The sequence below is a fragment of the Lissotriton helveticus genome, chromosome 3_1 (genome assembly GCF_964261635.1).
Source record: "Lissotriton helveticus chromosome 3_1, aLisHel1.1, whole genome shotgun sequence".
NCBI classification, from domain to species: Eukaryota; Metazoa; Chordata; class Amphibia; order Caudata; family Salamandridae; genus Lissotriton; species Lissotriton helveticus.
This window is the reverse complement of record NC_136061.1, coordinates 554,667,649-554,694,119: the sequence shown is the minus strand read 5'-3', so window position 1 is coordinate 554,694,119 and position 26,471 is coordinate 554,667,649. Positions and strand designations below refer to the sequence as shown.

The 26,471-nt window shown below is 39.5% G+C and overlaps 1 protein-coding gene across 4 annotated transcripts in view; it reads left to right on the top strand.

Moving 5' to 3' along the window:
* MAP3K13 (mitogen-activated protein kinase kinase kinase 13) overlaps positions 1-26,471 on the top strand; it is a 536,979-nt gene that overhangs the window by 487,132 nt on the left and 23,376 nt on the right. For all 4 annotated transcript variants that reach the window (XM_078680462.1, XM_078680465.1, XM_078680461.1 and 1 more), the window contains 2 exons: positions 2,879-2,949; positions 21,330-21,627. In XM_078680462.1, coding sequence (XP_078536588.1) covers positions 2,879-2,949; positions 21,330-21,627 — 369 coding nt within the window. The remainder of the gene's footprint in view (positions 1-2,878; positions 2,950-21,329; positions 21,628-26,471) is intronic.

The window sequence follows — 26,471 nt, the reverse complement described above, 5'->3', positions numbered from 1 at the left end:
GTTTCCACGAGAGTTCCTTTTTCTGCACATTAGCAGAATGTTGCCCGTGCACAAAAACAAAACTGTGTATTTGCTAATGTGAAATGATTTGTTATTGCACCTTACCGTCGCCAGGAAGGAAAAGGTTTTCCCTTTGAAGAAGCCCCTTCACAATTAACCCCACCAGTGTTCAATTCCCACCCTGGAAGAAGATATGCTTCTGCACTTGACATTACTGAATGGCCCACTGTTTCCAGGATGAAAATGGATTGTGAATAAGTGTGTGGTCACACACAAGCGACTGCATTCATCCAAGAAGAAATAATGGAAATCCTAGATCTACCCATTTGCACGAGTGAGATAAACTTAGATGTGCAAATATATTTCTGAGTCTGGCACTTGTCTGTTTTATGCAAAAAAAAATGTGAGTGTCTGCAAAACGGAATCACTGCGATTTCCTTGAACACTGTGTTCTCTTAGGCCTGTACACTTCTCTGTATACCTGTATCAGGAAATACCCTCACGTACCTCGGAACCAGGGACAGGAATTCCATTCTTTCTTCCCTCCACAAATAAAAACATTTGTCCTCCAGTAGAGCTAGCGGTACAATCCTAATGTTTAAGAGTATCCGTTTTTCGATTTCAAAAGTTTTTATTGGTTGTTTCCAAACATAGTATAGGAAAAGTAAAACAAGCAAGTACAGAGTACAAAACAAGAAACCAATGATGGGTACGGTAATAATGACGATTTGGTCGTAGAAAAAAGAAAAAAGATAAAAGACAATAAGTGCATGGGTGGAGGTAGACATTAGGGGAACAGTATGAGAATATGGGACAAGCAGAGCAGTTGCATACGATGTATAGGCAACATCCCCCAAGTACAATGGTCTGTAGGTAAAAGCATGATGCAGTTGCATACCTTGTGTAGGTAACGTCATATAAGTGCAGTGGCCTGATGATAGACACGTACATAGGAGCTGATGGACTCGGTGGACTAGCACATGGAGAGAATATTGGGGCGTGATGAGCTAAGATGAGTAGGGAGCATAAGGAGTCATGTCAGCTAGGGCATTGTAGTGGGTGGAGAATTCAGGGAGGTTTGTGTACACTGAAGTAGTTGTCGAGACTGACCCATATTTGTCTGTGGGGGGGGGGGGTTGCCAAGGAGTGTTTTGAAGGGAAATGTTATCAGCTCCTCTTAAGTTAGTAATCCAATTCACCCAACATTTAAAAGAGGCTTTTCGAGTGTCTTTCCAGTTGCTAAGAACGGTCTTCACAGCGGCAGTGAGGAGTAGGTCTAGAAGGGCCATGTCATTATCTGTGAGAGAATCGGCTCTTAGGAACCCAAATACCAAGGTGGAGAGCTCCCTGGTGGGAGAGAAGGGGAAAAGTTGGGAGAGGAAGGCAAATATTTGATCCCAGAAGGGTACTACGCATTCGCATTGTAGTAAGAGGTGGTCTAGATCTCCGATAATCTCTAATCTTGTGTGAGAAGAGACGCGCCGGGGTCCAGAAAGCTTTATGGAGAAGCCAAAACTTCGTCTGGGAGAGTGTAGGGCTTATTTTGTGTCTTGTGGTCGATTCCCAGGTTTTGGACCAATCCAAGTCTGAAATAGGTACAGAGGAGGGAGAATCCCAGAACTGTGTGAGGTGTTTATTGAGGGTAGAGTGTTGTGGGCGCAGTAGCTTGTATAGCCTGGAGACCTGATGGCCCAATTTATTCAGATTAGCTAGGTATTTCTGAAGTGAGGGGGGTTTTGTGGATAGTTTTGCTTTAGATATCGCAGCTTTAATACTTAAAAAGTTGTAAAACTCCATCAACTCTAGGTCATATTTGACTTGTAGTTCCTTGAAGGTAAGGGGATAAGGTTCTCCAAGCAGTTAGTGTGGGAAGAAGATGCCCTTTTTAATCCATATTTCATTGTGTAGCGGCCTTCCTTTGTAGAGTAGTGTGCGATTATACCATATCGATTCCCAGTTAGAATGTCTTATCCTATTTCCTAGGAGCCTGTCAATTTTTAGCACTCCAACGCAATGAATCAATCACGTTAAAAAAGATTAAATCACAGCTAGATGGCTGGTCCCCCCGCTTTATAACTTGGTGGGGAAGGATCGAGACCATCAAAATGATGATCTCCCCCCTAGTGAATTATCTCATTACAATGCTCCCTCTCACCCTGACCCAGGACTTTCACCACAAACTAGACGTTCTACTTACCAAATTCCTGTGGAAAGGGAAAAGGGAAAGGATTTGTTTGAAGAAACTCCGCCTTGATAGATCCTTAGGGGGAATCAACTTAGCGGACTTTAAATTGTACCAGACAGCCTTCCTTGCCAAGCAAGGTTCCTACTGGCTCTCACCCCCTATTGACTACACCCCGGTGTGGCTAGCCGTAGAGAAAGTTCTTTTTAAAAACCTCACTCCAGCGGCCGCCTTAACTGCTAACCCTAACACGGCCACCTGCTCAAAGCCCATTTTCCAGAATACGAAAGAGTATCCGTTTTTAAAGAGGTTCAATCCACACAGCCTCTCAATCTAGTTTGCCATCTGATCTGGGCTTGTAGACAAGTCTGTTTCACACAAAGTTAGAATTGTTTTTTTATTAATAATAAAAACTTTAAGGGAAACTATTGCAGTTGTCGAGTACCTCAATGAGTAATCAAAGATTTCATATTAAGGGTTGACCCAACCTTTATTAAATCTGAGACACTGAAATCTTTCGCATGAGAAAACTGACCTCCAAAGGTTGCAGAACAAAGTGGTGCTTAAGAGAATAACATTAACCATCACATTGTACCTCTTCTGTTGAAGTTGTTCATTGACATATACATAAATGTACACAACATACAAACCATATGTAATGTATACGTATCTTGATTTCTTCCTTACTCTTCATAGCTTGGAGACGAGTCATCCGAAGAAGAGGAGGGAGAAGTGGACAGTGAAGTGGAATTTCCTAGGCGACACAGGTAAAGGATAACAAGAAATGATGCACGTTGCAAATGCGAACCATTACAAACATAATTCTTTAGTGATATTATGCACTCTCCCTCTGACTTATAAAACTGTTGCGTGTACAACATGGTGTAAACTTGGATAAATGATAATTGAATTTTAATAATTAGAGCAACATTGTAGCATAATTGTGCTATAAAAGGCTACCACCTTTAGTTGCTTTTCATTTAATTGTGACTGCTTGCATTAACTTAAAAAATAATTTAATTAATTGTATATAATTATTAAAGTAAAAGTAATGAATAACTTGTGCTTAACTAATAATTATTCCCTTGCGGGTAGTCAACCAAACATGAAAGCAATAATAGCCAGTGTACTCACCCATATCTTACTGGAAGCACAACTCCCAAGATTACATTACATTTAAAATAAAGCAAATAAGAGATATTTAGTAAACGATTGCATAGATGCATATTTTGTTTTTCTTATCATCAGCCACCATTGCAAAGAGTGGCAGAAGAAGTACTGCAAGTAATTACTTCTGGCCGTAAAATGGTGTCAACAATAGAAGATAAAGTTACTGTCGTGCTGTAAAATTTACTGAGCTAGTTTACTGTTGATAATACAATTAGCACTAGACGTTAACGGATTACTGTTGACATCACAGATCAAAATCACCCAACATTTAGGATAATTAACCGCCAAAAAAATGGGTTACATGTGGTCTACAAACCCTTGTGTTGTGATGGATGAGTGGTTTGTGAAGCAAGAACTGTATCCTTGCCCACATAAATTAAATTATGCTGTCCCCAGTGCATTTTTTTTAATTTGATCACCATTAAATTTTTGCCCACAGATCCCTTACCCTGTGGTATTAGTTTAGCTGCCGAGGAAATATGTTTATTCTGCTGGCTGTATATGAAGTGATGGAGGTTCTGGTCAACAGCGGTTTCCTGCTGGAGAGAATACTGCCTGTTGTATTTTACTGATTGTGGTAATTAGTCATATACTTTATAGAATTCCCATGACTTGGGACAGGGGAGTGTGAACTAACTATCTCAATAGGAACTATAGTTTAGAGTATGTTTTGTGTCCAGAATAGGTAACAAAAATAAATAAAACAAGAATGTGTGTTTAAGCTGTTATCTACACAATGGCGGTTTTTATTTGAAAAATGGGAAATATCGATATTTTAAGGGAAAGCATCCTTGGCGCTTATGTCATATACATTTTTCTTGTTTATTTTCTTTAAATTTGTGAAATTTAAACTATAAAACAAAGAAACATTTTGAACTAGCCAATTCCTGACTATCTAAACACTACATAGAATTCTATTGGGGGATAATGTGACTTACACTTGGGAGTAAATTTAATGCTTTTGCCTAATCACCATTTCTTAGTGTACATTTAGTGCAAAGTGTAGACTTAGGTCTCTATTCCCCGAAACTATGGGGGTGAAGCCACATTTACAGTTGTTAAGTTACTACTGGTAGCTTTTCACACATAAATGGAGATTTCCCCAACCTTGATGGAGATCTCCACCATTGTGAGGAAGATCTTCACCACTGTAGTGAAGGTCTCTACCACCGTGGTGGAAATTTGCCTATGGGAAACAAAAGGGAAAATGATTAAAGTGTATTTTTTGTCAAATATTTTATTTATTTTATTTTTAAAATATAAAATTAAAATAAATTACAATGATAATTGTGTACCCTAGAACTAATAAAATAAAATGTTAGAGCACAAAACCTCTTCATAATAAACATATAGAAAATAATTAACTACATTAATTTATTTTAGAAATCTACATTTTTAGATAAAATAAAAACACCCTACATGGCAGTTTTATTTTCATCAATATTTAATAAATGTATTTAAAGTCTTTCTTTAGTATAAATTACATATTAAGTTTTAATAAGAGTTAAAAAATGTATTTACCATTTATATGAGTTCTCTATTAATTTGTAAACTGATAAAATACTAAATGATTCTTTTTGCATATTTTCTGAGATTATATATATATATATATATCAACATCTTTACATTTATATGTATATGTGTATATTGTATTGTATTGTAATTGCATTTATATAGCGCTTACTACCCCTGACAAGGTGTTGAATCGCTTTTTCGGAGAGTAGCACGCTACTCTGGAACCCATAAAGGATTAGTGTTGAGTTAGTACAGTGAAATATGAAAGTAATTTGAGTGTTGGATAGGTTAGTCAGGTATTTAGATTCAGAAGGATAGCGGAGGGATAGAAGAGGGAAAAAGTTTGCATTTATATAGCACCTGTTACCCCTGATGGGGTGTTAAAGTGCTTTTTTTGGTGAGTAGCACGCTACTCCGGAACCCATATACACACACACATACATATATATTTAAAGATGTATATATATATATATATATATATATATATTCACTGAAAAAACCATAGGTTTCAGGCCTTATATAGTTAGGAATTAGCATTTAAAAAACCTTTAAAATTCACTCAGAAAACTATAAGTTTTAGGGGTGTTATAGTTAGCTGGACATTTCACTCATACAAAACCATTGAAATAGCTCCTATATAGTTAGTTGTACTAATTATATTTCGCGCACCCGCAATCCACTGCTGATGATGTCACATATTACATCATTCATGACTTGGTCAGTGACATCACTGATGACATCTCAAATGACATCACTGATGACATCACTGATGACATCATCCAGTGAATGTGGTTTGCTTCGTTATTTAAATATGCATTATATATTTAGCAATTTGCATTGAAGAATGAGTGGATATATAAAAATAAATATTTGGATGGAGGATTTAGTAGCAGTGTAATTGACTGTTTACTTGACCAATTTATAGTGTCTCACTAAATATAGTGGATAGTGACTAAACTGTTTGAATATCTGTATCACTTTGTCAGTTGTTGTGTAAACTGGTTCTCCAGTTGGTTACTAGCTATGTGAAAGTCTGTATTAGTTATTGATTAGTTAACTGAGTATTTGTATGGGAGAGTGAATGTGTGTGTGGTTCGGTGGGGAGGGGTGTGACTGCCCAAAGATGTGTGAATAGTTGATTCACTAGATATATGAAGTTAAAACTACATGTTCTAACAGCTGTTTGGGTGAGTGAATATCTTTATGGGTGTGGTGATGAGCAAATATATTTCTCAATGGTACATGTCCAACAAACTAGAAAAATAAAAGGCAGTGTATGTGTCAGTTGTTGTATATTAATAAGTATACATAAGACTCAATGATTGTGTGAGGGCCTGTATGGATAACTTTATACTTGTAATAATGATTTTATAATTCACTAAGTATGACTTACTATCTAAATGAATAGATGAAGTTGTGTTTGTATAAGTGTGTAGCTAAGTAAATATGTAAGTATGATCCATTGTTTGCATAAGTGAGTAGGATGACTTCATATGTGAATAGGATGTGTGCTGGTGTGTAATGTCGATTTAGGTGTATAAGTATTTTTGATAGTGTTCTATTGTTCATTGACAGCATGTATGAGTGAATCTACAGGTAAGTGATTAGATGTGTGTATACATCTATGAATCACTGAGTGGGTTTTTAGATACTTGTATTGCTGTAACAATGGATTCAAATATGATACTCTGTATTTTACAAAGAGTGATGAAAGATTTTACTAGTGTATGAAAAGGTTTATGTGATTGTCACGTGGATGATGTCATCAGTGATGTCATCAGTGATGTCATTTGAGATGTCATCAGTGATGTCACTGACCATGTCATGAATGATGTAATATGTGACATCATCAGCAGTGGATTGCGGGTACGCGAAATATAGTTAGTACAACTAACTATATAGGAGCAATTTCAAGTGGTTTTGTATGAGTGAAATGTCCAGCTAACTATAACACCCCTAAAACTTATAGTTTTTTGAGTGAATTTTAAAGGTTTTTTAAATGCTAATTCCTAACTATATAAGGCCTGAAACCTATGTTTTTTTCAGTGAATTTCAAAGTTTTTTTTAATGCTAATTCCTAACTATACAAGACCTGAAAGCCCACCAGGAATCTCCAGTATGCGCCAGGGGACTGCATTGCAGAGAGGTGTAATGAAGCCACGCCCCTTGTTACACCTCTCTGCAACACAGCCCCCTGGCACGTTTGCAGATGGGGAACTAATTCCCCTTGCATACTGGGGGCCAACTAGCCCACCAGGAGCCTCCAGTATGTGCCAGGGGGCTGCATTGCAGAGAGGTGTAATGAGGCCACACCCTTTTTTACACCTCTCTGCAACGCAGCCCCCGTGCATGTTTGAAGAGGGGGAACTAATTCCCCTTGCATACTGGGGGTCCCTGGGGGCCAACTAGCCCACCTGGAACCTCCAGTATGCTCCATGGGGCTGCATTGCACAGAGGTGTAATGAGGCTATGCCTCTTTTTACACCTCTCTGCAACGCAGGCCACTGGCGCGTTTGCAGAGGGGGGACTAATTCCCCTTGCATACTGGGGGTCCCATGGTCATATCTGCCCAAACGCCGAAATTCCGAACGATTGAAAAGGACTTTTCTTGAGAAACATTTGGATTTGGATTATCATGTCCTATACTTTGGAATTTTTGAAAGACTGACTTTGAGGATGCTATAAATTACTCAAGTCTGCCCGAATTGTGTGGGTAAAATTGATACCTATTCACTTTGAATAAGAATGTACTTACGTCTCGTCTAACATTTGGAAGAAATATCTAGTTATATGACAACAGGATACCGACATAACTTGAAGGAAATAAGAACGCCCTGAAGAAGGTCTGTTGTACAGAACGAAACGCGTCAGCTGGCTGTGGTACATAAACTTAAGGAAAATAAAAGCTTTTGAATATACACCAAGATTCAGCGCTTCAATAAGGACTCTAAGTGATATGATTTGATTGGACTTATTGTGCAAGTGGTGCTGTGCCAAACTTTGGAATATTCTCCACTACTCTCTACTACTTACTCTCTACTACTCCACTACTCTCTAATACTCACTCTCTACTATTCATTCTCTACTACTCTCTACTACTCTCTCTCTACTACTCACTCCCTACTACTCACTATCTACTACTCTCTACTACTCACTCTCTACTACTCTCTACTACTCACTCTCTACTACTCTCTCTCTACTACTCACTCTTTACTACTCACTATCGACTACTCTCTACTACTCACTCTCTACTACTCACTCTCTACTAGTCTCTCTCTACTACTCTCTCCTACTCACTCTCTACTACTCACTCTCTACTACTCTCTCTCTACTACTCTCTACTACTCACTCTCTACTACTCTCTACTATTCTATCTCTCTGCTACTCACTCTCTACTACTCTCTACTACTCAATCTCTACTACTCTCTACTACTCACTCTCTACTACTCTCCACTACTCACTCTACTACTTACTCTACTACGCTCTACTACTCACTCTCTACTACTCACTCTCTACTACTCTCTACTATTCACTCTACTATTCACTCTACTATTCACTCTACTACTCACTCTCTGCTACTCTCTCTACTGCTCTCTACTACTCTCTACTACTCACTCTCTACTCTATTACTCACTCTCTTCTCTCTACGTCTCTCTACTTCTTTCTCTACTAGTCTCTACCTCTACACCTCTACACCTCTACCTCTCTACCTCTACACCTCTACCTCTCTCTACACGCACACATATACACATATATATATATGCATATATATGCATATGCATTTATGTATGTGTATATATATATATATATACATACATATATAAACATATATAATCTGCATATCTATATAAATACAAATATAAATGCATGCATACATATATGCATACATATGCATGTTATTTACATGAAAGTTTTAAAAACACTAATAAAAGCAAAGCTAAAAAGCCACCTCATTACAAACAGAATGGCTTTAACTTAAACGAGGGCGAGATCTATTGCATTTTCAATGCTTGTTTACTTTGGTTCCATCAAGAAGGCATTCAGATGTGTCACACATTTGCCATGAATTCTGAATGTTAGCACTCTAGTTGCTCATTAGATCACTGTAGTAAAGCTACTGCTCACCACGGAAGTCTGCTGCTAATCATACTTTCTATGGCAAAATGAACCCCCTCATTTTGTTCCTTTTTAAATTAAATGTTTTCAGACTTACCACTTCATTCCAATCAAGATGGCTTCTGGTGTGCCATACTTTTGTCATAAGTAAGACTGTTAGCGCTCTTGTTGTTCTTTAGAACACTCTGGGACATTCTGTCATTGGGCTATACTTGGGCTACATCTGGGTGATATTTGGGTTACATTTGGACTCTTTTGTCTCTGGTGGCCATCTTGGGAGACTGCATGTCAGAATTTTTTTATGAAATAGAAGAGGATTTGGGAAGTCACTCAAAATGTGCCCTAATTTTTCTTTCTGCAGCACTAATCATACTTTCTATGGCAAAATATACCCCCTCATGTTGTTCCTTTTTAAATTAAATGTTTAAGAGTTACCACTTTATTCCAATCAAGATGGCTTCAGGATTGCCATACCTTTGTAATAAGTAGGACTGTTAGCGCTCTAGTTGTTCTTTAGAACACTGTAGGAGGCTGCAGTAGAACACAAAGGAATCAACTGACAGTCTCTGTCCTTGTTGGATGTACATGTTTTACTGAGAATGTCAGACTTCATTCTCACATGACTGAGAAAGATAATGTGAATTTACAGAAAATATGCTTTCAGTTTAGCTTATAGATCCCCTTCCAAACCACTGTGGGAAAAGCATGAGATAATAGTTTTCTTTCAAACATGATTCATGATATCCCAGCAGAAGGCTTTTTCACATGGTAAAATCACCTTAGAACACAATTCCTAAAATGAGTAGGGTACCATCAACAAATGATTTATAATGTAACTAAAGTCCTAAAACCCTCTATTAACTACAATGCTTTTTAATGAGGTGCTATCATGTATATTGGTCCCAAGATGGCTGCCAACACTTCTTGGATGAAGTGCTGACAGCCAATCAGATCTCACGATGAGATGTGTGGTTAGGCTCCGCCCAGATATATATGTGTTTTTGAAGTTAATTTTCATAAAAACCACTGGAGCAATTTTCACCAAATATAGCAGAGGCACTTCTGCGTACCAGTCTCTACAATTTTGCCAAGTTTGGTGAAATTCCGTTCAGCAGTTCGGGCTGTAGCCTTGTCAGAACGTCCTATGGAAATTAACATGGGGGAAACACGTTTTGGGACCCCCCTTTTTTCTCAGCCCCCACTTCACGAATCTCCCCGAAACTTTCAGGGAAGGAGCGCAGAGGAGCTGGCCAAAACTTTGGAAAATTACACGCAAATTCCTCAACCGGCGCCAAAGTTATTCCCAATAGAATGTTGCGGATTTCCTATGGTAGCTAGGTCCTAACTATATATACCTACTGGCTATCGCCAGTAGGTAATATATATATCTCCTGCTCCACTGTGACAATACAGTACAGACCAGCACTGGGGTTCGTATCTAATCCAAGTTAGGATTTAATAGCGTGCACAAAATTCAATAAACAGACGCGTTTCAGCATAAGCCTTCGTCAGTGCCGAAAGGCACCGTAAAACAAACAAACATTATAGCCGTTACTTTTCAATAAAACGAATGAAGGACAAAATCATGAATGTCAACAGTGCACCACCTTAGAATATGCAAATTGCTGCTAATATCTATCGGAGAAAGACATTTACACAATTCATCATGTCTTATATTCTCAACTTGACAATATTCAATTCATTATATATGCATGAATTAATCGAATAAAGAAATTAAATTCATCATGTCCCTATTTCCCCAGAATTGTCTCCTCCGATGCAGATAATCACTCGAAGCTCTTTAGTCCATGTCAAATCTTTGGTTTTTGCAAGAAAATCACCTGTATCTTTAATATAACTAGGCAGATCTTTAACCAAATCCTGCAAAAAATAATCAACATATTGACCAACCTGCTCTGCAACACTTTTAATGGCTGATATAATAGTCCTTCCTGGTATAGGAGAAATACCTTTATGAATTTTAGGAATTAAATACATCACTGGGAGGACAGGGAATTCCTATATACAGCTCCCAGTATTGCACCAATTCCGTGCACTCCCGTGCAGGTGCTTTTAGGCGGGTGGTGCCCCCCGCATAAATGATTGCTTCATTCTTCGTTCCACTCTCTCACAAAGAAAAGCACTCGTGGTGGCGAGTCTCAATAGATTTTATTTAGAGACTCACGGTGTCCAGACACGTTTCGGCTAACGCCTTTCTCGATGGTAACATGGCGCCGCCGAAACGGCCGTTTTTTATGTCGATAGCAATACAACAAAATCAAGGAGGGACAAATCTGCCGTGTCCACGGACGCCATATTATAATGTATATGTTGCATTCATTCAAGCAGTACAAATACTGTGCACCTTGTTTGCCATAACTTATAGCCCTTGGATGGGCAGTTACTTATCAACCTAGTCAAAGTCATATATATATATATAATATGACATCTACACATTTCGACTGCTGCTCGCAGCTTTGGTCACGATATTGAGCCCCATTTTGTACAATTCCTACTTTAAGATAATAATGCCGCTATTTTGTAACATTTCCGTACTTCACAGATTACTACTTATTTCTATTATTAATATATTTTATCCTCATTCAAATACATTCATTACACCTGGACAATTTCATAGCAATGTATAAATTCAAATGAGTAAAATTCTTTCTTGAGGATAATTTGTATTTTATAAAGTGCATCTGTGCATACTGTTCCTTAGCTGCCAATTTTCGCCTGGAATTTCTAAGTATATAATACAGTACTTGTTTCTTCTACTAAAGGTCTAGTGCTCATACAACGTTTCTAACAATAAAAAGTTTTTTATATTTTCCATTTTTACACATTTTTAAGAGAAAAGGTTTTATATTTCTTTAAAAATATTTTTTACCAGATGTCTGATTTCTTAAGGTGCTAGTGCGCAATCATACTATTAGAAAGTGCTCTCTTACATTAAAGTGCTAGTGCTCCTCTAGTTTGAAAAACAAAGATTTTTTCTTTTCAAACTGTGTGCTGGCTCTACATCAGTTTTCAGTACAGGCATGTGAACAAAGCCTCGTCCACATTAAATACTTTTTGCTCTTTGCTGTCCAGTTCAAGGATATATTACGTTTCTAACTTTCGCAATTCCTTTTCTCTGTTTCCACCCCTCTTTCTTTTAGGTACCTGTTCTATACAACTGTACCACATTAATCACGAATCACGTTGATGTTCCTTCTCAAAGTGCCTAGCAACAGGGTAACTTTGATCTTGTTAATAATCGCTCTTCGATGATGCAAGATTCTTTTGTGAGCCGGCAATGTGGTACTTCCCACAGAGACCTTATCACAGGGACATTTCAAAATGTGTACAACAAAGCTGGTTTTACAAGTTAAAAAACCTCTAATTCTTACAGTTTTATTACAAAACCGACTTAAAAGTTGAGAGGTTCTCCCCATGATTGCAAGCCTTGCATTTTAAACATTTTCTAAACCCTTCATACTGCTGTCCCCAGGTTTGAGGTTCTGTACTCCTTTGGTATTCACCCTTCACATACTTAGCTTTTCTGTATGTTCTCTCAGGATATTTATTTGCTTGTGGTCCTATTGTAGGGTGCCCTCTAATAAGGTGCCAGTGCTTCTTTAAAATGAGTCTTACTTCCTTATGTTTGGAATTGTATGTTGTTATGAACCTATGTGTATCATTCCCTTCTTTTTTTGCTTTTCGGTTGTTTCGGAAGGTTCAAATAATATCCTTTCCCTACTCAAGGCTCTAGTTTACTCTGAAGCAGCTTTCAAAATTCTTGATGAATAGCACCTTTGTATAAATTGACTTATCATCTCTTTCTCAACCTTATCATAGTCATTCAGGGTACTGCATGCTCTTCTTGCCCTATAGAATTCTCCAGAGGCGATACTTCTGATAAGTGGTGTTGGGTGGGAACTACCGGCATGCAAGATTGTGTTGCCTGCTGAGGGTTTCCTAAAAACCGTACTTTCCAATTTGTCCCTTCTCACTACAACCCTTATATCTAAGAAGTCTATAGATGCCTTGCTGTGGTGTCCCACAAAATTCAAATTCAAAATATTCTCATTTAAATCCTTGATAAACTGATCTATATCTGTTTTCGGGCCCTGCTACAACACGAAAAAATCATCAATGAATCTTAGCCAGATTAAAACATTTTCTGTCTAGTGCTCCAACGATGGCGCCCGAGCACCTGCTCTTCCTACCAGCCCAGAAGTAAATTAACATAACTGGGGGCGAAGCAGGTGCCCATCGCGGTGCCCATAGCGGTCCCCTGTTCTTGTTGGAACATTTCACTGCCGAACATAAAAATGTTTCTTGTAAGACACCACTCCATCATTTCCAGCAGCATTCTGTTATGTCTCAAGAATCTCATCGGTTACATTCTTAAAAAATGTTCGGTCACCCTCAAGCCATCCCTGTGTTTGATACTCATATACAAAGTAGAAATGTCTATGGTTACCAGTACCATGCTTTGGTCCCATTTGACATCATAGATGTGTATAAGAAAGTCTGCTGAGGCTCTAATGTATGATGGGAGGGTTTTGACAATCAGAATTAAAAAGAAATCAATATTTTTTGAAACATTTTCAAAGAGACTATTTCGAGATAAAATTATGGGCCTCCCTGGTCAGTTAAAAGTATCTTTGTATACTTCTGTATTTATATAAAAGACGGGAATGATTGGATGTTATTGTTTCATGTATTGGTACTCATCCCAAGTCAGTAAGTCCTGTTCCCTCCATTTGCTCAATCTTTAGAAAATTAGATATTTCACTCTCTCATATTCCGATGATGCAGTTCTCTTATAACAGTTTTTATCGTTCAGTTGTTTTAATGCTTTTTTCTATAGAGTTCTCTTCCCCAGAGGACAACATTCCCTCCCTTATCTGAGGGCTTTACTAATATTCCTTGTTCCTTTTCAGGGCTCGAAAATTCCACTCGACCACTCGCATAGTCGAGCTAAATTTAACAAGGTCGAGCTGTTTTTAGGTCCTACTCGCCCTTTCTGGCGAGTAGGAAAACAAACCAACTTTTGTCCTCTGTCTGTGAAAACGGAACAAATGTGACAAGATAAAAGATTTAAAGGCATTTTTATTTCTCACAAAGTTAATGAGCAATAAAGATGCCTTTAAATCTTGTTATCTTGTCACGTTTGCTCTCTTTCAGAGACGGAGGTCAAGTAGGTTGCAGTTAGGTCGAGGACATTTTATAAGGTACTAGTCCTGCAGGACTATTACCATTTTTTGGATTTTTCGAGCCCTGCTTTTTTATCTGATTGAGGACTCAATGGATTTTGAATTCCTTGGGGTCAGCCTTGCTTATGTTGGTTCCCATATTTTGATATAATTTACGCATGTCCCCTGTCACATTTTCGGATTAGATATCCGAATTGTCCCTCATCATTTGGGGTATATATCGAGACCTCGGACGAAAGGGGGTTAGGTCTTCTCTTGCCAGAGTCAAATTCATGAGGTCCTCCGCTGTACCTTCTACTAAGTATTCATCCACTTGCTGGTTTTCATTTGCATTTTCATTCTGTAGAGACCACATATCTTCTAGAATTGGTATATCTGATGCAGTTAGGTTTACTGGATCCATAGGGGGAGAAATTGTTTCCATTGCCTGTATCGGTTCAGAGGTGCTTTTGATTTTATGTAACTTCATCAATTCAAGTTTCCTGATGAACCTATATATGTCCATTCTGCTATTTGATTAGTTAAATTCATTGTTCTGACAATAAGAGAGACCTAGTTCGCACACTTCTTTATCTTCATCCTTTAGCTCGATGGAACTCAAATTGATGATTGTATTGCTTGGTTCTTTTGTTTCACCCTTGGTCTCGCATTGGAGTGCCTGGATCTCTCTATTGTTCCTCCTTGCACACCTCCGATATCCACCCATTCTCGTAATCTAGTCGGTCTCATAAGAATTGTGTTGCCTTTCTGTCCTGAATCTGTTTTTCAAAATTTTCAAGTCTATTTTTTAAGTCTCTCCTGAATTTTATTGCTCTGACTTGATCTGCTTCCTTGTCAAGGATTTCATTTAATTCTTTAAACTTTCCAATAAATTTGCGCCTTTCCATTTCTACATATTTAATCAATAATCGAATCATGTTCTTTGAGCTCTCTGGACAAGTGTCTGCCCACTCTCGTAGGAGTCCCGGATTTGGGTTTTATATGTGGGGGTGATCATAATCCTCAAACCTCTAGGGACGCTACCCACTTGCATATACTGTTTAAGGGATGCTACTTCCCACCATCGTGAGATCTCTCTTTTGTCAGCTTTTCTAACTATTGAAGTTTTTTGCCAATATCTGTATCTATTATTGGTCTTGTTCTCCCTGAGTCGTCATATAATTCCTTATATATATATATATTATATGTATATATATATCTATATATATATAGATATATATATACAAAAAAATATATATACACAGTCTCAAGAAATATGCAAAATGAATCATTAAGTATTTTATTAGTTTGTAAATTAAGTTTTGACTATAGAACTATAGAAACTCCATGACATTTTCACAAAACATCCCCTTTTTGGTTCAGCTGCTGTGTTGAAAGTGGGGGGGGGGGGGGCCTTTAAGCGAGGCCAAGAAAATATGGGGTCAAGAAACGCGTTTTCCCATGTTATGTCTACGAGGATTGTTAATTTTTTGAATATGACTAAAGCCCTAACTGCTGAACAGAATTACACCAAATTTGGCAGAAAGCTAGATATCCCGGTGCTGGCAGCGGCACCCCTGCGACAACGTCAATCGGCGCCTCCGCTTAAGGAACAGGTGCTGATTACTGGGGGTCACAAAGTTTTCACTGAGGCTTAATCCTGACACCACGACCCATTTGGGATCAATTCAAATTTCGACATTGGGAAGCGAGGTAAAGCAACTCACTTGAGAGAAACGAGACACTACGACTACCATGATGCCGCAGGAGCGGCTACGCCCAGATGGGCGTGATTAGTGAATAAATGTGGTGCCTTCCAAAATGCCTAACTGAAGCTTCTTTTACTCATGGCCTCTGAAGAAGTGTTGCCAAACATGAAACGCGTCAGGCTGGAGAGTGATATGTACTGTGATGTTCGGTGGCTGCTCCAGTTGAAACTCCTCATTAAAGATTGAAGGCAGAACAACTTACCAGTTGTGAGACATCTTCGATGCAGGCGACTTTGTGTTAGGGATATATATATATATATATATATATATATATTCATTCTTCTGCTCTTCAAAGAAGAAAGGACTCGCACTCCCGGGTACTTTTCCATTATTTTGCTTTATTTTCTTTGTTTTTTAGAACAGCATTGCATACACACATATATATATATATATATCTCAACGAGTTTGCCCCAAAGAGAGAAGCCAACAGGTACGTGTGCAATCTTCGATATTTATTCATACAAGACATCTTACTGCAGGCAAACGGCACCAAAGAGTTCATCTCAGTGTTGTAGCCACACCAGACGCCTTTCGAGAATAAGCTTCCCTTCTTCAGTGGCATCACTACCGCAATCACTAAACAGCGTCTTCCACCTCAATTAACCTGGAACCTGCCACAGTGGGTGGTGCCAGTCCTATGCCCTTGTGGTCCTCGTAGTGAAGGAATTCATTACATCTCAAGTGATTCTGTTCAGTGTGCCATTGTTAAAAATACTTGTTACCCCAATGGGTTGATGAAAGCAAGGCTGACTTGTCTACAGTCTGTGGCCTCTGTCTTGTCGAACATCGCCTCCCATTTACACTATGAAGCCATATGGATCCATCACGGTCCCGCACTGACACGATGAGCTTCTCTCGCGGCTGGGCACATATCCAACAACGAGTTTGCCCCAAAGAGAGAAGCCAACAGCTACGTGTACAATCTTCAATATTTATTCATTCAAGACAGCTTACTGCAGGCAAATGGCACAAAAGAGTTTGTCTCCGTGTTCTAGCCACACCAGACGCGTTTCGAGAATAAGCTTCCCTTCTTCAGTGGCGTCACTACAGTAATCACTGCACCTCAATTAATCCGGAACCTGCCACAGTGGGCGGGGCCATTCCTATGGCCTTGTGGTCCTCGTACTTCTCCTCACATATCCTTAACTCCAACAAAAGCTTCAAAGAAATCTGTGCAATCATGAACGAGCTGTCCAACCCAGACAGAATCCTTCCAAAGGCTGCGCCCTCCCAACCACTGTGCGACTCACTAAATAACTTATTTTATTGAAAAAATCACTACCATCAAAGCCAGCATTCCTAAACACTCCCCCAACATGACCTCCGCCATGTGCAGTAACAACTGCATGCTTATCTGGTTCCCAACCAACAGTACCGATATCTTTCAGGCGCTCCTAACTAAAGTCAAATCAGGAGCCCCCTCGGACTGCTGTCCACCTCACATACTTAAAGACTGCTTCTCAGCTTTTCCGGGCCCAACCCTCGCCCTCCTGAACGAGTCCCTCTCTTCCATCCCATCTCCCTGCTCCCTTTTCTGGCAAAAGTACTAGAGTCCCATGTAGCTAGATGCCTGTACAACTTCTTGGAAGAATCTAAATACCTCGACCCTCACCAGGTGAACTTCCGACCTGCACACTCCACTGAAACAGTAATATTAGCTGTCCTGGACACTCTTCATGACAATGCCGATAGAAGCTCCCCCCAGGCACTGGTATTACTGGTTCTCTACGCCGCCTTTGACATGGTCGATCACACTATTTTGGTAGACCGTGTCAGGCATCCAAGGTGCAGCCGCTAGTTGGCTCACTTCCTTCCTGGAGGACAGGTCCCAGGCCGTTTGCCAAGGCCATTTCACAGGCCCCCAGCGCAGAACTATGTATGGTGTTCCACAAGGCTCCGCTCTCTCCCCTCACCTTTTCAATCTTTACATTCTCCCCCTGATCCAGTCCCTCAAAGATAGGAAGGTGACTGCCCAATTACGCGATGACCTGCAATTGGTCTTCACGGGTGACAACTCACTCAGATCAGTCTCCGAATTTCAGGCCAACATGCTGCACATTCAACAATGGATGGACCACATCCACCTCAAGTTAAAACCTGGCAAGATGGAGCTAGTCCTCACAGGGGACAGCCATAAGTTCTGGGGCCCACACTACTGGCTGTCAGAGCTAAGATCCCAGCCCACTCCCTCCCCCTCGGCTAAAACACTAGGGGTCACCTTAAACAGTGATCTTTCACTGAAAACACAGGTTGGCTTGGTAATCTCTAAATGCTTCTTCCAACTACGGAAGATCAGGAAGATTCACTGCTTACTCACGCAGGAAGCCTTGACCCAGGTTGTGATAGCTACCGTCCTGTCACACCTGGACTATGCCAACTCTGTGTACCTGGGCAAGCCACTCTATCTGCTCAAACGGTTGCAGATAGTCCAGAATCCCACAACCAGATTGATCCTTAGACAACCCAGATGGCAATCAGCGACTCCTCTATTAAGGAAATTGCACTGGCTCCCCATCCTTCGATGCTGCACGTTAAAAACAGGCTGCCTGATTTTCAAATCCTTGCACGGTCAAAACCCCAAATTTATAAACAACCTGATATTCAGGCACACCCCCTCTTGCAACATGCGCTCTGCTCACCTTTCGCTTCTTTCCACCCCCGCGTTCAAACAGAAACGTCAGGGAGGCTGCAGATTTGCAACCCTTTCCCCTTGACTGTGGAACTCCTTCCCCTTCGAGATCCGGTCTTGCACTGACCTTATGAAGTTCAGAAGGCCCCTCAAAAAACATGGCTATTTGCACAAGCCTACAATCTACGTCTCCATAGGTAATGGACAGAGCCTATCAGAGTGCCATGAAACCACCCATGTATGTGCGCTTTACAAATCATTCTGAACATTAACATAACTTCGTTTTACGTGTGGACATCACTTTGTGTCCTTCAATATTTTTGCTTTGACTTACTTTATAAACTCATGACTGATTCACTGTGGACACCTCCGGCCAACATGTCAGCAGCTGGTCTTACAGCATGCTCCTCGGCTCTGACAGCCATCAAGTCTCACTCCAGACTAAGAGTTCCTCTCAGCATTCGTCATCTGAAGGAATCTGACAAGCATCCATCAACATCTCTACGATGCATAGCTTCTTTGTCATTAAATTAACTGAACTTACAGTGGTTGATGAGTATATCGAATCTCTCCACAAATTCATAAATGGTTTCACCAACCTTTTGGCGTTCTTGACTGAAAACGTATCTTTCATAATCAATGTTTGGTATTGGATTGAACTTAAGATTCAGCGTTTCTTCAATCTGACGATATGTGATTTCTTCATCAATTACATTTTCTTTATGACTTCTTTCACACCATCACCAGCAAGAGTTTTGAGATACTCGATAATGTTTTCAGTATCAGTCTCTTTCAAGTGCATAAATGAGATCATCAAGTATCTCCATCCATGCAGTGCATCAATCGCCAATTTTTTGCTTTTTGGCTAAATTGAAAGGTGTTAGTGATTTCAGGAAGGCAGCAGCATGGTACTAGTTATGGGAGTGACTGCCATTGAGGGTGGAGTTATTTCTGCTCTAGTTGGTTGTCCATTTGAGCCTGCAGTATTTGCTCTGTTTCTGAGGCCTTGTGATCAACCTGCCTCAGAGTCATCAGGGACAGTCGGGGAAACTGTGACCTCCTTCTTGGTCTCTATTGGAGCCCTTTCGCTTGTTAGAAACCTCTGGAGTTGTTCTGAGCTGTCACCTGGCTGCTTTGGTGGTGTGCCACTTCAGGTATTGCACAACTCTGTAAACCTTGTACTTCTTCTTGGGCCACCTTGACATGATAGTATACTCATTTCTTACTTATTCTGTCAGCCAGCTCTTGTATGTAATTTGTTAGTATTTCACTACTGCAGTTTTTAGCACTTTTTCCTGTAATAATACATAATTGTATTTTGCATTATCCCTCCAATAATGTACAATTGTATCTTCCGTGGCAGTGCAGTACCTTTATGTATGGCCTGACCAACAGGTTCTCAGCCATTGATGTGTAGATTCTTTGCAATGCTTCTGTTGTCTTCACCCTCTTTACAGCGGCTGGAGTTGTGCTTTAATTCCACATGCATGAAGTGTTGATGCCATACTTCGCCAACGACACGTTGCTCGCACTAGCAGTTTGCTTGGACCAAAGCAAACTCTCTGGTAGAGCACAACCATTCTCTGCGTTATTTATCCCCTATCTTGTCGGCAGTTGTAGCGTCCTTTGCAGCCTGGGTACCCGCCAATCACTACACCACATAAGGAACTTAATATTACACATCTTTATTTGTCTGAGTTTAACTGTGAACCCAACATTCTAAAACAAGATTTCATTTAATTCCGCTCTGACACCTACATCAAAGCTTGGCGGTGTTATTAGGAGCCAAAAGGGAACTTTCGTAAAACTCGCAAGACGCTACAAGAGTGAGTGAAACTGAGAAATATCACTCTACCAAGGAAACCCATAGAAAGTGCTGGACATGGTCAATTGCCCACTATGCCCATACCTTAAAACACCTCTTAATTTAGCTAACCAGAAGAGATATTTTAGTCTACTCTGGATTGCTTCAAATTAATGGTGTCATATGGCTTCTGTGCTTGATTCATGGCCTTCTTTATCTTTGTCAAAAATGAGAAGAAAAACTCAGTTATACCACAAATGATTATTTGTTTGTTTTAATTTTAATATGCATGGATTCACTTTTAATTTTAATACACATATATTCACTTTATTGGTTACCTAGCTAGTTGATGTGGTTCGTTATAGGATTAAGTCCTAACTGCATCCTTAATTCATTGAGCCAATGAAGTAAATAGTTTTTTTGTTTTTTTAAACTTTATGATTTTTCAGAAAGAAAATAAAAAAATATATAAGAAACGTTACAGCAGTATTTTTGGAATGTACACATAGCAGGTGCCACAGCATATACAATGATCGGTATAACAATAGGATGCAATGTACATATCATTTTCAACACATGCTCAACAACCCGCCAGCTCAATGTCAAAAAGAATTACTACATTTCCCAGAGACAACTTCCATATTTCTAGATGCAGATCAACCTGCCTTGGCACTCACAGCCCATACTCCCATTTGACCCCTAAACAACACATTTCTCAACCCACTCCGGTTCTATTTTGTTCTGCTTGGGCAGCATCTTCGGCAGTTTTTTCCAATAAGTATTGCCGATATGGTCCCCAAATATCTTTAGGTTGACATTCAACAAAGTATATTGTTTGTTATTACACAAGTAGGCTGACACATAATATGTAATCATATTACTTACATAATAGTAATCAATGCAATCTAGTGTGCTGTTTGATTAACTATTGTGTTTGCGTTATATGTTTTTCCTTTATCAGGCCTCCTCTCTGTATGAGAACATGCAAGTCCTACTCCACTTTCAGCTCGGAGAATTTATCAGCATCTGATGGGGAGGAAGGGAACACAAGCGACCATTCAAACAGCCCGGATGACTTGCCTCATGGGAATAAGGAACGATCTGCTGATAAGCTAGAAGATATGCTCTCGCACACCCCGGAGATCCCTATTGAGATCTCAATGCAGTCAGATGGTCTTTCAGACAAGGAATGTGCTGTTCGCCGGGTGAAAACACAGATGTCCTTGGGAAAACTCTGTACAGAGGAGCACATTTATGAAGTAAGTGGAAACCTATAGAAATATATGAGATGACGATCCTTTGAATAAGTGTGCAATCACTTTTTTGGCATGCTTATGCTAAAGGTTTCACAGCGCTATAGAAATATCAGGAAATGAGCAGTAGTCTCCAACCATTTATATCTTAAGAGCTACTTCTGATCGATGAAAATAGTTCTGATCTTCTAATGACTTGCAATTGTTGCAGTAGTAACCACATCAGAGACAGTCACAATAGTGGCCACGCGTTTCAGAATTACTAGTAGTGGCTACCCAGATGCATGTCACAATACTGACCAATGCCAAAATATCCGACCCAGAATATTGACCACTAAAATATTATGAAGCCACATACAGGTACGTACAGATTTACTTTTCTAAACTAAGCACCTTTGTAACTTGTAGCTATACATATCATTAAGCTAAATTTAAGAATGTAAATACAACTGTACTTACCTTTATATACTTACTATCGTGATATTTTGGTAGTCTATTTTCTGGATACATTATTTTGGCTAGAAAATATTTAAAATTCAATATTGTAGTTGAACAACAGCCACCCATAATATGGGGTTACTGACTACAGTGTCAGAAAATCTTTATCATAATATGCCTCCACATGACAAATGACATAACAGTCACAACAGTAAGTGCCCACTGGCACTAAAGAATATCAAAAGCTAAAAATCTACACAACTCGGTATGAACTGTCATTCAAAGAGCAGTTTAAATATGCTTTGCATTTTCTATCATTTTGCTTACCAACATCAGCATATCATTTTCTCAAAACAGATGTGTTTCTATTAAATATGCGACTTCCATTTTGTGAAAACACACTCAAAGAAAAACTTGACTTTTTCTTGTAAAACTACATTTTTCAATATGGCTAGAATAGACCCTATAATGTACTGTGCTGGGCTGTACTTCAGAGACCTACCAGTTGAAGACCCCTGTAAAAGAGGCCCCTAGAATGAAAAAAGATCTGGCCAGCTAGCAGCTATGCTCTCAGCTGTTTTCAAAATGTTATATGGTTCCTCTCAATTGGGGTTCTTCTCCTTTAGCTCTGCCTTCTACCCCTGTAATAAGGGGGATTGTATATAATTCATACTAGTAGATCCAAAATCAGCGATCACATTTTCCGATCAATAATGGCTGCTACAAAGGAGTTTACCTATCCTAGAAACCTCTTGAGCATACCCATGCATTATCGAACCACAGGCAGCCAAGATTGCCAGAATGGATGGGGCATGAGGACTGATACAAAAAAAAGTTGGACTAGGAGTAACGGTATTGCCAGTATATAATACAATATTACATCCATGTACCTTGTTATGTACCCAGTTGTTAGCATTCAGCGAGTGCTCCTGCCCAGCCAAGGAAATGGGTAAATGTACTGCCTGTTTTATCAGAGCTGCACCATGCTGTCCCCTATTGGCATGTGAGGTAGAAAATCACGGAGATTTTCTTTGATCTGTGCAGTGATGTAGTAACCTGTGTAAAAAAGTGTGTGTTCCTTGTTGAGATAAGTAGAGCCAAAAATGGGGCTTCTACAAGAGTGTCCCCAGGTCATGTCCCAAAGTAACAGGGACTAAACAAACACACTGCTTTATTCAATGTGTACTGCATTGTAGCCAATGGTAGACATCATGAACATTTGCAGCACAGTTAAAATATTTTGCTAACAAGAATGTACTTTAATCAAAAATAACCCTAATCCTTATACACACTTTGGTGTATTGTTGGATTAACATTCATGTTGACAGACAGGAGCCTGGAGTTAGATTTTTGAAAAGTCCCAAATTGTTTTGTCATGTAAAAACAATAGCCAACCGGCAGCTTCAAAAATGTGTCATGTTAATTGTAAAAAAAGAAATGGAACGAGCACTGCAAAAGCACGCCACATTTACCTTCATGCCATTCATTAATTGTTCAAGAGTGATGATGAACCCTTTGGCATGTTCAGGAGAATAAAAAGCAGTCAAAGTAAATTGAAGAAGAAAGAAGTTTGACATAAAGGGTGTACAAGAACATTATAGTCAATGGAACTCTAAATACGGTTCTCGCTCTGGCCGAGTATCTTGTGTTGCAAACTCTACATAAGGCATGAAGACTGCTTGATGAACAGTTTAAACTCCTAAAGTGGCACAGATTGACTACATAACACAGCTGTATTCATCAGCACATGCTCATTCATTGATACTGAAGCCGTCGCTATCCCTTCTTTCCCATACCTGAAAGATATGACAATTCCTGAAGAAGTTTGCTATATTCCCAAAGAAAGCAAGATACTCCTGCGTACAGAAACATAATAATAACATTTCCATTTCAGGACTGAGGACAGGTTCTGTCACTGACAGAAATTCGTGTAAGTAAGTTAAAATGATGCTTAAACTTTGGAATAATTCTGAGTTCTTCAAGGAGCAGTATTTTACAGCCAACATAAAACAAGCATTGGAAATACAATTGGTCTCCCTTTTGCTTAATTTAGTGCTGTTGGTGTTGTAAATGACATTGTGTTTACCCATGTTTTGTGAAGTGTATGTATGTGGTGTGTAGAGAATTATGTGGGTTGGATTAGAATTGTTAGTTGTGGAATTGTGTGGAGTGGAATTGTGTGTTGTGGAGTTAATTTGTGTAGTGGAATTGAATGGCATGGCATGCAGGGGAATTATGTGGATAGCAATTATCTGGTATTGAGTGTACTGAAATTATGTGGAGTGGGATTTTGTGTTATGGAGTGTAATTATGTGTAACAGTATTTTGTGTTGTGGAGTTTAATTATGTGGTGTGCTACTGAATTGTATGGCATGATGTGAAATTCTTTGGTGTGGATTGAATGTATTGTGTTGTGTAATTCTGTGTAATTCTGTTGAGTTGAATTATGTGGTTTAGTGTCAAATTATGTGATGTGCATTGGAAATGTGCAGAGTTAAATTGTGTGGCGTGGAATTGTGTGGATCGCTTTGCCTTTTTGGTGACCCAGAAAAAAAGTAGGCATGAGCTAAGCTACAGATCTGTGTTTTTGGGTGTTTAAAAAAAGGGAGGGAATTGGGATGAAAGGAACACAGAGGGAGGAGGCAGTGTAGAGAAGCAGTGGGTGACAGAAGGATGTTGTGGGAGACAATGGGGTGTGTGGGTGGATAGCATCAACAGGCTACCCCATTCACTATCCCCCAACCTGAGATAAGAGATGTGATGGATGCAGTGGGAACTGAGAACTCAGTAAGGACACAGGGAATTCACTATTCAAAAGCAACAGAAGAGCTAGCCATGAATAAAGGCAGTGTAGCTTATGGAAAGATGTGCTCTAACACACACACTCGCGCACTCTCTCGCACACTCTCTCTCACACTCTCCCAACCTCGATAAGTGGTCTCTCATGCAGTAAAGTCGTTAACTGCAGTATAGGCATGATAGAAAAATGACCTTGTTTCACGCAGCCTAGATCAGGAGTTAAATTAATGCTGTAAACAACAGTGCACACTCCCAATCCATTGCCCAATTCAACAGCACTGGTTTTTATCAGCCTCTGCAAGATGACAAGCTGCATCAGTCTGCTTGCATTTGAGCTGACCTTAAGTGCACACATTTCTGCAACAGGCACATTACCCATAAGGCTGCCCTCGAATCCCTCATGCTGCAACACTCTATAGATGAGCCTGGTCTTATTTTTTCCAAGGAGGTAGAGACAAATGTGTTTTGTGTTTTTGGAGCACCCTCTGGCTTGATAAAGATAATGCTGCATTCCACTAAAGAGGGTAACTATACCCTATGCAAAATGTTCCTAGAAAGATCAAGTTCTCAAGAAGTGGCTATAAATGGGTCATGAGAAGACACATTAATTTTGGGAAACTGGAACACATGTTAATAGACGCTAATGTTACACGAAAGCTGTCATGTGACAACGGCCTGAAGCATTTACAAATGTAAATACAATTACTCTGTGAAGATTATGTCCAGACGTAGCAGTAACTTTGCCAACATAGATGGTTAACCTTGAACTCTGGTTAAATAACCTGTTCTTGTTTTACGTTCATATTCTTGAAAAGAGAGACTGTAAAGTCTTATTCCCTAGAACAACAGTCACTGAACTCTAAAAATGTAAGAGGATATTACCCACTCTACTGTTCCATTCCTAATTTTTGGCTTTGCAAAGGTGTATAGCGACATGGCAGGACCCGCAACTCTGAGCTAGAAACTCTATGAGGGAACCTTGGAGCCACTCTGCTGCTTCAGCGTGGTTTAAAGCCAGACCAGTAGCTGTGCAGAAGGTGTCTGTGTGGCTCTGTTGTTGTGATTGGGGATGGAATTATTTTTCTGGAAGCAGCCTGTGACTATGCGTCAGTTCCTCGCTATGAAACTACTGTAAACTTAACTTTCAAATATTTATTTATAAAACTAATAGAGAAAGTACTGCAATTAAAATTAACTTTTAGAGCAACAAACTCACAAGGACAGAACATCGTGTTCTAAAAATACAGCTGCTTTGCCACAAAAAGAGCACACTAAGACAGATAAAGAGAACGCGGAGAGCCCTAACAAAAATCTGCACTGAATTGTTTCTGATAACATTCAAGAAATGTGTTAAGTCGCTAAAATGCGTACTGTATGTTTTTCCACCCATAATGACTAGGCTGACTGAGGCCAACTTCATCTTTTTAGAGTAACACCCAGGTCCGCTCGGAGAGCAGAGCAGAGAAATAGCACAATCAGCTGAAAGCCACTGCACATCATCAGTGTAACTATTGCATTAAACGGGCGAAGTTAACTGTAGTCCGAGCAGGAGCATGCCCCCTCCTTTTTGCAATAATAAACTCTTGTTGGAATGCTGGCTACTGCTGAATAAA